This window comes from Onychostoma macrolepis, chromosome 07 (genome assembly GCF_012432095.1).
Source record: "Onychostoma macrolepis isolate SWU-2019 chromosome 07, ASM1243209v1, whole genome shotgun sequence".
NCBI classification, from domain to species: domain Eukaryota; kingdom Metazoa; phylum Chordata; class Actinopteri; order Cypriniformes; family Cyprinidae; genus Onychostoma; species Onychostoma macrolepis.
In genome coordinates, this window is record NC_081161.1 from 40,856,350 (window position 1) to 40,868,801 (window position 12,452).

General features: G+C 32.8%; 1 protein-coding gene across 2 annotated transcripts in view; it reads left to right on the forward strand.

Annotated features, from left to right (window-relative positions):
- Nucleotides 1-12,452, forward strand: part of efl1 (elongation factor like GTPase 1) — a 115,780-nt gene that overhangs the window by 4,571 nt on the left and 98,757 nt on the right. For both annotated transcript variants that reach the window (XM_058780364.1, XM_058780365.1), the window contains exons 4-11: nt 770-854; nt 937-1,070; nt 1,521-1,658; nt 2,995-3,212; nt 5,102-5,225; nt 7,806-7,885; nt 8,483-8,619; nt 10,948-11,070. In XM_058780364.1, coding sequence (XP_058636347.1) covers nt 770-854; nt 937-1,070; nt 1,521-1,658; nt 2,995-3,212; nt 5,102-5,225; nt 7,806-7,885; nt 8,483-8,619; nt 10,948-11,070 — 1,039 coding nt within the window. The remainder of the gene's footprint in view (nt 1-769; nt 855-936; nt 1,071-1,520; nt 1,659-2,994; nt 3,213-5,101; nt 5,226-7,805; nt 7,886-8,482; nt 8,620-10,947; nt 11,071-12,452) is intronic.

A 12,452-nucleotide genomic window follows, 5' to 3' on the forward strand; every position in this document is an offset into this window, starting at 1 on the left:
GCCGATTTTTCTTCAAAAATAAACTTGATTACAAATGTGATATTGACTTTATACAACAGTTCAATAAACAATAAGTTAATATTAAGAGACGTACGTTTTAGACACCATATTGCCTGTTTTTGCTCCATTTCGCAAAACAAAAAAATTATTCCAAACAGCTACAGCACTGTTTTGCGTCTCTGAGCAACATGACAGTGTTTCGTTCCTGAATGAATCAACCGTTTGAATGAATCGGTTCATGACTCACTTATTAACAGTGACTTGCTGCCACCTACTGGCGGTTTTAATTTCACATTCAAAGTATGTTTTCATTTAAATTAAAATGAAATTAAATTTCATTAAACATAATTTCAAATATCAGTATTCAATGTTTTATGTTTAAAATATCAAAACATTATGCATTTGTAACTGCAGGTTAAAGCACTCCATGTCCCTGTGAGCTGCATTAAACAGTGTGTAAATACATCTAAATGCCATTCAGATTCAACTTCTGCAAAGATTAATTTTGTTGATACTGGTTTCATTTGTTTGGTAACAGCCTAAATGTCTTATTATTCTAATTGACTGATTAAATGTAACAATTTGACTCAAAATATGCACACTTTTAGAAAAAAAAAAAGACTTTATTAAAGGTAAAATTGCCCATAAAAGGTAAAAATCAATTTAAACTTATATGAAAATCTTTTTTTTTTTTTTCGATATCGTACACTCCTAACATGTCCTCTCTCTCAGTGTGATCTGAAATGCTGTTTTCTGTCTGTTCCTGTAGCTGAGATATCTGGACAGCAGGGAGGACGAGCAGATCAGAGGAATCACTATGAAGTCCAGTGCTATTTCATTACATTATTCAACAGGTAATGGCCATTGCGGTCTGTAGTTTTACTGATTCAGCACTATGTACTGCTGTAACTCACGGGTAAGAACTTGTCATTGCAGGAGGAAACGAGTACCTCATTAATCTGATCGACTCTCCCGGTCATGTGGACTTCTCCTCGGAGGTGTCCACTGCTGTCAGACTGTGTGATGGGGCCATTGTTGTTGTTGATGCTGTGGAGGGAGTGTGTCCGCAGGTATCATCCGTCACTTGAGTGTGTTTTCATATACAGGTTTCTCTATATTGCAGTGTTTCAAAGTATTAATGTGTAGAAATTACACACTTTAAGAATTGCAGTTACTGTTACGCACCTTTTATTTGATCATTACATTTCCTAAAGTTTTAATTTAATGTAAAAATAAAGGTAATCAAATGGCATCTCGTTAAAATTCACAACATTAGAATTTGTTCGTTTGCATTTCGAAGAGCCCTTCGTTTGCATTCCAGTGAATTGATTTGTTTTTTTACTCGGTGTTCGCCAGACTTCATGAATGTTCATGAAAAGCATCATTAATCACAATGATAGTATTTAGATCATATTTAGATTTTTAGTAAACATTCTGAATCTACTTGACAGCTATGCTTGTGCGGTCGATGATGGTTCTGTTCTTAAACCTCTACAACATCTCTTTTTTTTCTACTTTAGACACAAGTCGTTCTACGACAAGCTTGGCTGGAGAATATCCGTCCTGTTCTTGTCATCAACAAAATCGACCGGCTGATCGTGGAGCTGAAACTCACGTCACAGGAGACGTACACTCACCTGCAGAAATTACTAGAGCAGGTGAGTCAGAGCTCCAAAACACGGCTGAAGCTGTTACAAATAAATTATCAATTATTACAAATAGGGATTTTGAAATGCATTTTGTGTGTGAAAGTCAAGCCAAGTCATGTTTTTTTTTTTTTGTAGGTCTTATACTGAATAAAATGTATACTTTAGGAAATGTTTAGATATTTAATTTTTTATATACTTTTTTGATATCATTTATATATCATCAGTATTGGGGTCAGTAAGATTTTTTGTTAAATAAATTGATACATTTTATTTAGCAAAAACACATTAAATTGATCAAAAGTGACAGTAAAAAGATGTATAAATTGTTTCAAAAAATATATTATAATATATGACCCTGGACGACAAAACCAATCTCAAGTGTAAAATTGAGATATATACATCATCTGAAAGCTGAATAAATATGCTTTCCATTGATGTATGGTTTGTTAGGATCGGACAATATTTGGCCGAGATACAACTATTTGAAAATCTGGAATCTGAGGGAGCAAAAAAATCTAAATATTGAGAAAATCGCCTGTAAAGTTGTCCAAATGAAGTTCTTAGCAATGCATATTACTAATCAAAAATTACATTTTGATACATTTGCCGTAAGAAATTTACAAAAAATCTTCACGGAACATGATCTTTACTTAATATCCTAATGATTTTTGGCATAAAAGAAAAATGGATAATTTTGATCCATACAATGTATTTTTGTCTATTGCTACAAATATACCCCCGCGACTTAAGACTGGTTTTGTGGTCCAGGGTTACATATATTATGTTAAATAAATGCTGTTATTTTGAACTCACTATTTATCACTGTATCTGGTTTCCACAAAAATATTGTTTTCAACACATTTATAATAAGTAACATTTTCTATTCCTTGAGCAGGAAATCAGCATATTAGAATGATTTCCAAAGGATTAGCAATCTTCTTTAGTATTATATAAATAAATAAGATTTAAAAATATGATTAATTAATAATGTTTAATAATAAGTTAATAAGTATAATAATAACAATTAACACCAATTAATACATATAATAATTTTAAATGGTAATACCATGTCACAATATTATTTTACGATATCTTTACTGTATTTTTGACCAAATAAATTCAGCCTTGGTGGAGATAAGGGATTTTTTTCAAAAGCATTTTGCAGTTTTGTTAGTTTTTTTTTGACTGAGGATGTTTTGGCTTATCAAGTTACTCTTTTTTTTTCATAGTCCAAAGATCAAGGAAATGTAATCTTTTTTGGTGATATGACCATTTGACTTGTCTCTGTACCATGTTACTGGACAAAAATGAAGTTCTCTAAAACAGGTCTCTGCCTGTTCTGTAGGTGAATGCAGTTACTGGCACGTTATTCACCTCTAAAGTCCTGGAGGAGCGAGCGGAGAAGGACGCAGAAGCTCAGAGCAGCTGTACAGAGAACGGCAGCGTAGATCAGGTGTACGACTGGAGCGCAGGTTTAGAAGAAACCGATGACTCTGACCTCTACTTCAGTCCTGACCGCGGAAATGTGGTGTTTGCCAGCGCTATAGATGGCTGGGGCTTCAGGTACATCTTGCGCTTTCTCAAACTGAGGGCGCTTTCAAATTTTTAAAAATGAATTTGTCAGAATATTTTATCAAAAGCATACATGGTTGGTTTTCACCCTTTACATCTTGCCAGTGGTTGTAGTACTTACGATGGCTCACAAGATGGCAATACTATACTGGATTTCAACATCAGGACTCCCCACCCTTATAATGTATTGCACATTTTTGTGCTGTTACGTAATGGTGGTTTTAGATACTTGAAATAAGGGCTAAAGTAAAGTACTAATACGACTGGTGTAGGTGTATATTTCTAAAAGCTGACCAAACCGAACACAGCACTCCTCTGGTGAGCTCATTACTTTCAGCATGTTTTATATTATAAAAGCACTCCATACTCAAGTACCTTTTTGCAGTTTTAGATTAAAAGAATAGGTCAGCCAAAAAGTTGGACATCATTTACTCACTCTCATGTCATTCTTTTTCCTTTATCATGTTGTTACTTGAGTGAAACACAAAATATGATGTTAGACAAAATGTATGAGCTGCACTTTTCCATACAGAAAGTGTAATGTGACTAAAGTGCTCCATACATCTTTTCATTTGCCTTTAAGATGAATTCTCATAGAGGGTATATTAGCATATGGCCTAGAAAGACTTGTTTCAGTCCATTACCGTAAGGAGGCCTTGTTTTGTGATTTCTAGATGTCATTAAGTTGTGCTGAACTGATGCAAATGTGATGCATCAATCTCTCAAGCAGAAATACGAGAGTCTAAGGGTGCTTTTTATGTAGACCAGAAAAAAGTGGCCTAGTTAGAAGTCAAACATGGACCTCTAAACCAAGAGGAGGTATAAACTTAAGCTTCAGAGTCGTAACATTATTTATCATGAACTTACAATGATTTTATTTCATTTTAATTTCAATATTTACTAATACATTATTAAAATCAAAAGTTGTATTTGTTAATAGTATTTAATGTATCTAAGCTAGCATGAACTAACAATGAAGAGTTGTATTATTATTAACTAATGCTCACAAAGATGAATAAATACTGTAACAAAAGTATTGCTCATTGTTAGTTAATGTTTGCATCTTGGATGGATGATTTAAGATCTATTACATGCTCTGTAGACTAATATAAATTGCATTCATAATTTGTTTCCTTTACATTTATTCATGTTAAATCAACATAAATGTTAATTATACATACATATGTGTATATTTTTTATATACAGAAGGAACTGGGTTATTAATGAAATCATAAAAATGTAAAATTAAAATGAATAATTTTAACATAAAATATATCAAAATAAAGCAATATTTTTTATTATGTTATGTGTTTAGCTAAATGCCATGTGAACATTAATCGACGTCAGAGAACCGTGAACATGTGAAAGTGTTGTTTAACTTAAAATCTCATGGGCTACTTATTTATTTAGGTAAGTATTTTAGGTCAAATGGGTTTGGCTGACAGAAGAAGTTAAGGAATCCCTGGTGTATCTATTATGTGTATATATATATATATATATATATATATATATATTATACGATGCAGACCAGGACTTGTGTCAGCTGGTTGTCCGATATGTTTTCATGCACATGCACTCTAATCACTGCTCTACGGCTCTGACGGAAATATGTTTTTGAAGCTGAAGGCTAATGATATCTTACTGAATATGACTCTGTAAAACAGTGTGATGTTTAACATTGCAGCTGTGAATATTCTGTTAAATTTAGTTACGTGTTAATTATGCAGTGATCTTACAGCTGTCATAGATTAGAGACGTTGTTGAAATCACAGACCTCTTTGAACTGCATTCTTGCAAATTAATGGGATGTAATAAAATAAATAACAAATGACAAGTGCAAATAATGATGCTGAGTTGTATTTTTTCTAATTCTCTGACAGCATTCATCAGTTTGCAGAGATGTACAGTCAGAAAATGGGCATCAGCTCCTCTGTTCTGCTCAAGACCCTGTGGGGCGATTTCTACCTCAATGCCAAAGCCAAAAAAATCATGAAGGGAGCTCAGGTACTATCTTACACTTACCTTACATCTGAACATGATTCATGTACTTGTACCATGGTAATACATTGGTATGCTTTATAATGCCATATATAAACCACATAATAGTGAAGTTATCTGTAAACTGATGCCATGGTTACACCACAGTATGGGTTTTCAATGCGGTCATGGTGTTTTTCACCCGAGAAAATATATTTTATGTGTTTCATATTAAGAAAACAGTGTTTATGCTGGTCCTAAAAAGTCTTAATTTGCCCTTCCTCAAATTAAGGCTTAAAACTTCCTACATTGGAGCAGGAAGTCTTAAATTCATAAAATGATGGCATGCAAAAAAATAAATATCTTCATCAGTATTTTTGTCTCATGTTCCAGTTCAAATATCTAACACATCTAAACATAAGATATATTTACTTGAGATTCAAAATGGAAATAGTAAAAGTTTTGTTTTCTGAGGAATTAAACATCACATTAAATGATGTGAGTTTGTGCTTAAAACAAGAACAAATACCTTTCAATGTGTTATGAACATTTATTTTTCCTTTGGATTGAGTTGATTTTTCTGACCCTTTCGACAGATTTGTTTTTGTTTTAATCATAAACTCGCTTCATTTTGATCAGTTTCACAGAAAACAAGACTTTTTATGACATTTTGCTTCTCAGTGATTTAATAATCTTTAGACGTTTGCACTGGAAAACAAGACAAAAATACTGAGAAAGAACATCATGTTTTTGCAGTGTGATCTGAAAGTACAGTAATAGTAATTCTAATTGAGCTATTTTTAAAAAAGCAATGGAGATCTGTTGGAAGTTGTACAACTGTTGCTTTTACTCATTGTCTTCTGCCCTAGACGTTTACATTTAGAGAATATATTGACGTATTGTTTTCCCTTTAATGTATTACTTGCATTTTCTTTAATTTATCTCAAAATTGTCTTAAAGTCTTAAATTTAGCTTCATAAAGCCTGCAAAAACCTTTTGAAAAGATCTGTGTTGTGGTGCATTACATGCTGAAAGAGCTGCAACTTTCAATAGAGTGTGTCACATTTACATACTCGGTTTGACTATCTTTGGAAATGTTGAAGCAGCCGCATCTATCTGCTGTTCCCCTTTGAGAGACTGACAGGAAGTGGGCTGACAGAGCTACAGGAGTGATGTGACAGCAGAGACCCTCCATTAGATGTTCTGGGTTTGTAGTGCCATTTAGGGCATTCGAATATGCCGTAGTTATGCTAATGGACGTCAGTTCCCTCACTGAAACCTCACCTTAATAACTAGAGATTACATACACACACGCACACATTAGTCTGGAACATCCTCTTCCTTCCCATGAACAAATGATCCAAACTAAGCAGACCTGGATATGGTGTTATAAAGGTCAATAATGTGACTCCCATATTTTGTATTTGGATCTATTATTATAAAACATGAAAATTATACAGACAGTGATTTGGACTCTACACTTCTGTGAAGGACTTTTTTTATATTTCTGAATTAAAATGCATTAATAAAATGCTGAAAAAAAGCACATTGCTGTTCAAAAGTTTGGGGTCGGTGAGATTTTTTTTTTGAATGCTTTTGATAATAGTTTCTTATGCTCACCAAAGCTGCATTTATTTGAGCAAAAATATAGTATTATTGTGAAATAATATTACAATTTAAAATAACTTTTTTAGGAAATTAAAACTTTTTACATTTTGAAAATCAGTCACTGACCTTGATAGAAAGTTCTTTTGTGGTCTTTTTTGCTTTTATTTGCGTATTGTGATTTGGCCCTTTTTTTATCGTTTCATCATTGGTAAGCACATTTGTACTGTAAAGACTCTCTAACACAGCATTATGCAGAGCCAAAGCATAAAACCCAAACTTGCCCGAAACCTAAAGTTAATAACACTATGTTTGGGTAAAACAATTAGGCTTTACAGATAAATATTGGTTTAACTTATTGATCCTCTTTGCAGTACATTTGTGAGCAGTGACCACATTTAAAGCATGAGTGTCTTAAATTCAACGTGAAAAGTTTTTGAAAAAATGTGTATTCTGAAGTTCATTTGTCATTGTCCCATAAACAATATGAGGATATTTTGTGCATTGGTTAATAAGAACCCTCTTGTCAAAGATGTTTACAGTAATGCAGGACGAGGATCTGAATAATGAATCCTTTGAAGATCTATGCCTCGGTCTGCAGTTACCAGATGATTCGGCTCGCCAGACGTACAACACAAAAAAAAAAAAAAAAAAGGCTTCATCCTAGACTGATCAATCACTGCCATTATTCCACTCTGGCAGACAGATCTCATTCAGACAGAGTTGGTTATGCAGGGCGACATGACCTCCAAACGGCAACATTGATTTGCAGGACTGACCGAGTCGAGCCTAACTTAAGCCTTTAAACTCATTTGAGCTCATATGTTAGTGAAGAGTTTATTATGGCTCCAAATCTTAAAAGCAACTAATGAGTCCTTATAGTACCTGGGTCCTTTACATGCTGGCTTAATTTGTGTATTTGTGTATGGTGCATTCTCTTTTCCTTATACTGTCTAATGGACATCATGCTCATTTACTCTTTGTCTTTCTTTGTCTTCACAGTCCAAAGGAAAGAAACCTCTGTTTGTGCAGCTTGTCCTGGATAATATCTGGAGTATGTATGATGCTGTGGTCACTAGAAGGTAACTTCCTATATATTTGTCAGTACAAATGAGAAATTGACATCAACTCATGATTTGATTTATATTAAAAATAGTTTTCATTAATTAACATAACAATAAAAGCTGAAATAAAAAAAGGTAAAAAAAAAAAAAAAGTAACTTGAAAAGCTTAAACAAAAGATAAAAACAAACTAAAATAAAATAAGTTGATGTACTAAAGCCAAATTGAAATGTAACGATTAACAAAATTACTACAACTTAAACTACAATTATTTTCTTGGCAAGTAACAGAAATAAGTGTAAGTTTGTGTGCAAAATGCAAAAATATGAAAAAGTACTAAAATTTTAATTTTGAATTAAAGCAAAATAGAAATAAAAAACTAAAACTAAAATATAAATAACAAAAGCAGACAACAAAATTACTTAAACTTGGTGTACAATGTTCAGTCATGAAATAAAACTTGAAATAAACATTTCCACTCATTACTTCTGAATGCATAATTTCGGTCTAACTGTGCATAAATCATCAACATATTTTATTTTTTAATTCAAAATGAAAAAAGTCACTTTAAATGTGTATTTCCAGTTTCTTTTACATTTCGTTTATACTTTTTCCAGGGACAAAGAAAAGGTGGAGAAGATGGTGACCTCTCTGGGGTTACAGGTCATGTCTCGTGACCTGAGACACTCCGACCCCAAAGTGCTCCTCAGTGCCATCTGCAGCCAGTGGCTTCCTGTGTCTCAAGCCGTGCTCTGTATCCTTTACTACACAAACACTAGCATTCAAAAGTTTGGGATTGGCAAGTTTTTTTTTTTTTTTTAATTTAATTTTAAAATGTTGTTTGCTTTTTTTTTTTCTTTTATGGAATAAATAGAATTTTCAGCAGCATCATTACTCCATATTATAATATGCTGATTTGCTGCTCAAGAAACATTTTTTTTATCATCATCAATGTTGAAAACAGTTATGCTGCTTAATAATTTTGTGGAAACTGTGTTGATCTAAATCTAAAATCCAATCTAAAAGTCTTTACTGTCACTTTTGATTAATTTAACGCATCCTTGCTGAATAAAAGTATTAATTTCTTAGGTAATTATTAGTCTTTGTTTATAATTTTTAGTCTATTTTGGCGTTTATAAAATTGTAACTTTTTAAGAAATGTAATATTAGAATTTACAGCGTTGTTTTGACATCATTAACGTGTAATCACTGCATTGGTGTTCTTGCATTGATTTACATAATGAACTATAATTGGTCCATACTTTCTTGCATCTATAACTGTCTCTGATAAACTGGGGAAGAAAGGAGACAAATAGATTAGAGATATCAGCCCTATGAATAATGTAAATTTTATCAGCAGTTTTCGTAGACGTGAGTTCTGGCATTGTTTCTCTCAGGTGGTGTAGTTGGATATAGACGTAATTTGAGTCTCATAATTAATATAAGTAGCTGTTCTTTGTAGTAGGATCAACTTTAAATCTTCCTAGAGACAATGTATGAGTAAAACAAAGCAGAAGGGAGTACATTTGGCATATAAAGATTGGTTTAACCTCTTGGTCCTGTGTTTTGGACTGTCCAAAAGTCTGAATTTCAGAGTATTGACTCTAGAAACAAAGAGCACACAGTCCTCTGCTAATTATACACAACCTCCAGTGACGTTAGCCACATCAGCACTAGGCATTTGACTGGCGTTGTCCACCTCCTCAGCCGTCAGCCGTCCTGCCGCGATCTCACCAGATGTACGGGGAGGACACACACAAGCTACCGTTATTAGACGGCTCCTTCTGCGCCGATATGATTGACACAGACACGCCTCGCAATTACTGTGGTGACAGGTGCTCGGAGTGACACGGCACCGCGATTAACGCTTTTGGAAAAATCTCAGTTGCTCCCCTAAACATGTAATTGAGTGATTCTCAAAATACATCGCAAATGTACAATTTTGGCCCACTTGGCAGGTGTTTTATGTTTGCGTGTGTTGTTTTTTTGTGAATGGAAAGTAGTTGGAACTTTTCATAGTTGGGTGAACCATTACTTTTAAGGCATTACAGGCACAAACTTTTGCTTTTTAGTAGTGAGAACTACTCGATATGTAAGAGAAACTATTATTTAATGTCAAATTAACCTGGTAGCTAGTTTAATTTAATTTAATTTTGGTCTGTCTCACCTCACAAGTCCTGATCTTCTTGACTATCCGGTAATTGAAATCATACAGCGCCACAATTCTGACATAATTTCATCTGTCAAATATTTAACCCTGTTACCAAAGTTATCGTAAGGGGAAAAAATCATGAATCTAATACTTTTCCTAATTTTATTTCAAAATGTATTAATTTATTTATTGTACTGTTCAAAAGTTTGGGATCGGTATGATTATTTTATTTATTTTTTAAAACATTAATTAATAGCTTTAATTAATCAGGACAGTAAAGAGACATTAAGAACATTTTATTTCAAATAAATGCTGATTTTGAACTTTCTATTAATCAAAGAATAGAAACAAAGAAGAAAAAAAAAACACATTTTGCATTAAAAAAAAAAAAACCCTAAGCAGCACAACAGTTATAACAATAAAACTTTTCTCAAATCATTATATTAGAGTGATTTCTGAGGGACCATGTGACAATGAAGACTGAAATAATATATTATTATTATATTATAAATTATAATATTTCCCAAAATTATTGTTTATATAGTCCTTTTAATAAAGTTCATCCTTGGTGAGCATAAAATAATTTTTTTCCAAAACATTTAAAAAAATCTTATTGATTGACTTTATTTTAAAAATAAAAAACACACATAAATACATATAAAAAATAATAACCAAGTTTATATTTTTATTTTTTATTATTTGCATATATCTCAAAATTTGCTAACAGGGCTGCAAGCCTCAAATAAATAAATTGAATATGAAAGCATCAAATATTTTAATTTGCATCCTGAGGTTGACAAGCAACGTTTTTTGAAGTAAAGCAATTTTCTTGGCGACCATTTATTTAAAAAAGAAAACATTTCAGGTCCTATTTTGTACCCTATTTGTGGAAAGTGCCAGTGGAGTGTGTTTTCTTGAACTGCTACTCAGCAATGGTGTGTGAAAAGCTGCCCAGCCCAGCTGAGATCTCGGCTGAGAGAGTGGAAAAGCTGATGAGCGTGGGAGCACGCAGGTTCGACTCTCTGCCCGAGCAAACGCAGGAGCTAAAAAAGGGTGAGTGTGTGTTAACAGCTACAGCAGAGAACCTGTAAGCAGAGGATGTTTTTCACACAGCGTTTCCAGACTCCATCTGTGAATACACCGTTTTGAAACTCACACTCGTATTGCACGTATGCGCTCTTTTCTCATGAAAATGGCGTCCTTAGACCTTTTCTAGCACTTTCCGCCCACTGGAAGCTTTCTAGGTCTACAGCACCTGTCCACTCACTGCTCTATGAACTGTGTTTGGATTCAATAGCTCCGCATTTGGCATGTGGCTTTTTTTTTTTTAAAGCTGAAAAAATAATTTGGTGTAGCGTGAAAATGTTTTTTTTGTTTTCTTCTTCAGTTAATGTGTTTTCAAGGAACACGTTAAATTAAACAAGAAATTTTGAAGTATAAAGATGAAAATTGTATTTTATTGTAAAACAGTGATCTTTGTTTTATTCACAATAAATAATAATATTTTACAGTGTATTATGGTAGCCTATTGTTATGTTCTTCTTCTTTGAAGGCAATATTTCACCCAGAAATTACAAAGGGGTATGATTTTAAGATTTACAGTATACCACATTATTTTTCCTTTGCATGTCTGGACATTTATATAGGTTTATAGTACACGTTTTATATAAAAAATTATAATGCCAAGTACGAATTTACTATAAAATATGTTGGTAATCAAATCAATTTATAAAACTAACAATTTAGTAATGCAATTAAATGAACGTTTTTTTTCTTTCTTTTTTTTGACAAAGTTCTCGAAGTACGTGTATTTTTGTCATAATTCTTCAAGTTTCAACTTTTTTTCATATTTTGGCAGGTTATAGTAAAGACCTACATTTCTGTTTTTTAAATAAATTATTATTATTATTATTTGTAAGAAGTATACTCTACTGTACAATATTTGTTATAATTTCTTCATCGAACTTGTATTTCTTAGATTTATTCATGAAATATTGCTAAATTGACATTCTGCTTTACACAGTAAATTCCATTTTTGACTTGATTTTGTGATTTTTGTTTGCATTTTCTGCATTGCAGAAATCATAGGGCCCTGCATTGCATTTGCCATGTTAAAGAGATTAAGTTGTGTGGGTTATTCACTGTAAAAGTTATAACCATTAGTAAGAAGGGTATGCAGTATAAATGTCTCCCCTAATTACAGTCTATACAGTGCTCTTCAGCTACACAATATTTTGAAAAATACATATCATATGTGAAATTTAAGTACTACTCTAAATATTGTAGATGTGCCGCAAAGAGCATGTTATTCTCTAGTTCTTTAGAAAACCATCTTTGCGTTTCTCCTTCAAAGGCCCCAGAAATCAGTATGCTGTTCTGAAGAATATAACACCCTTAATAAAACATCAAGAATATTTTTTAATCTACAGAGGACC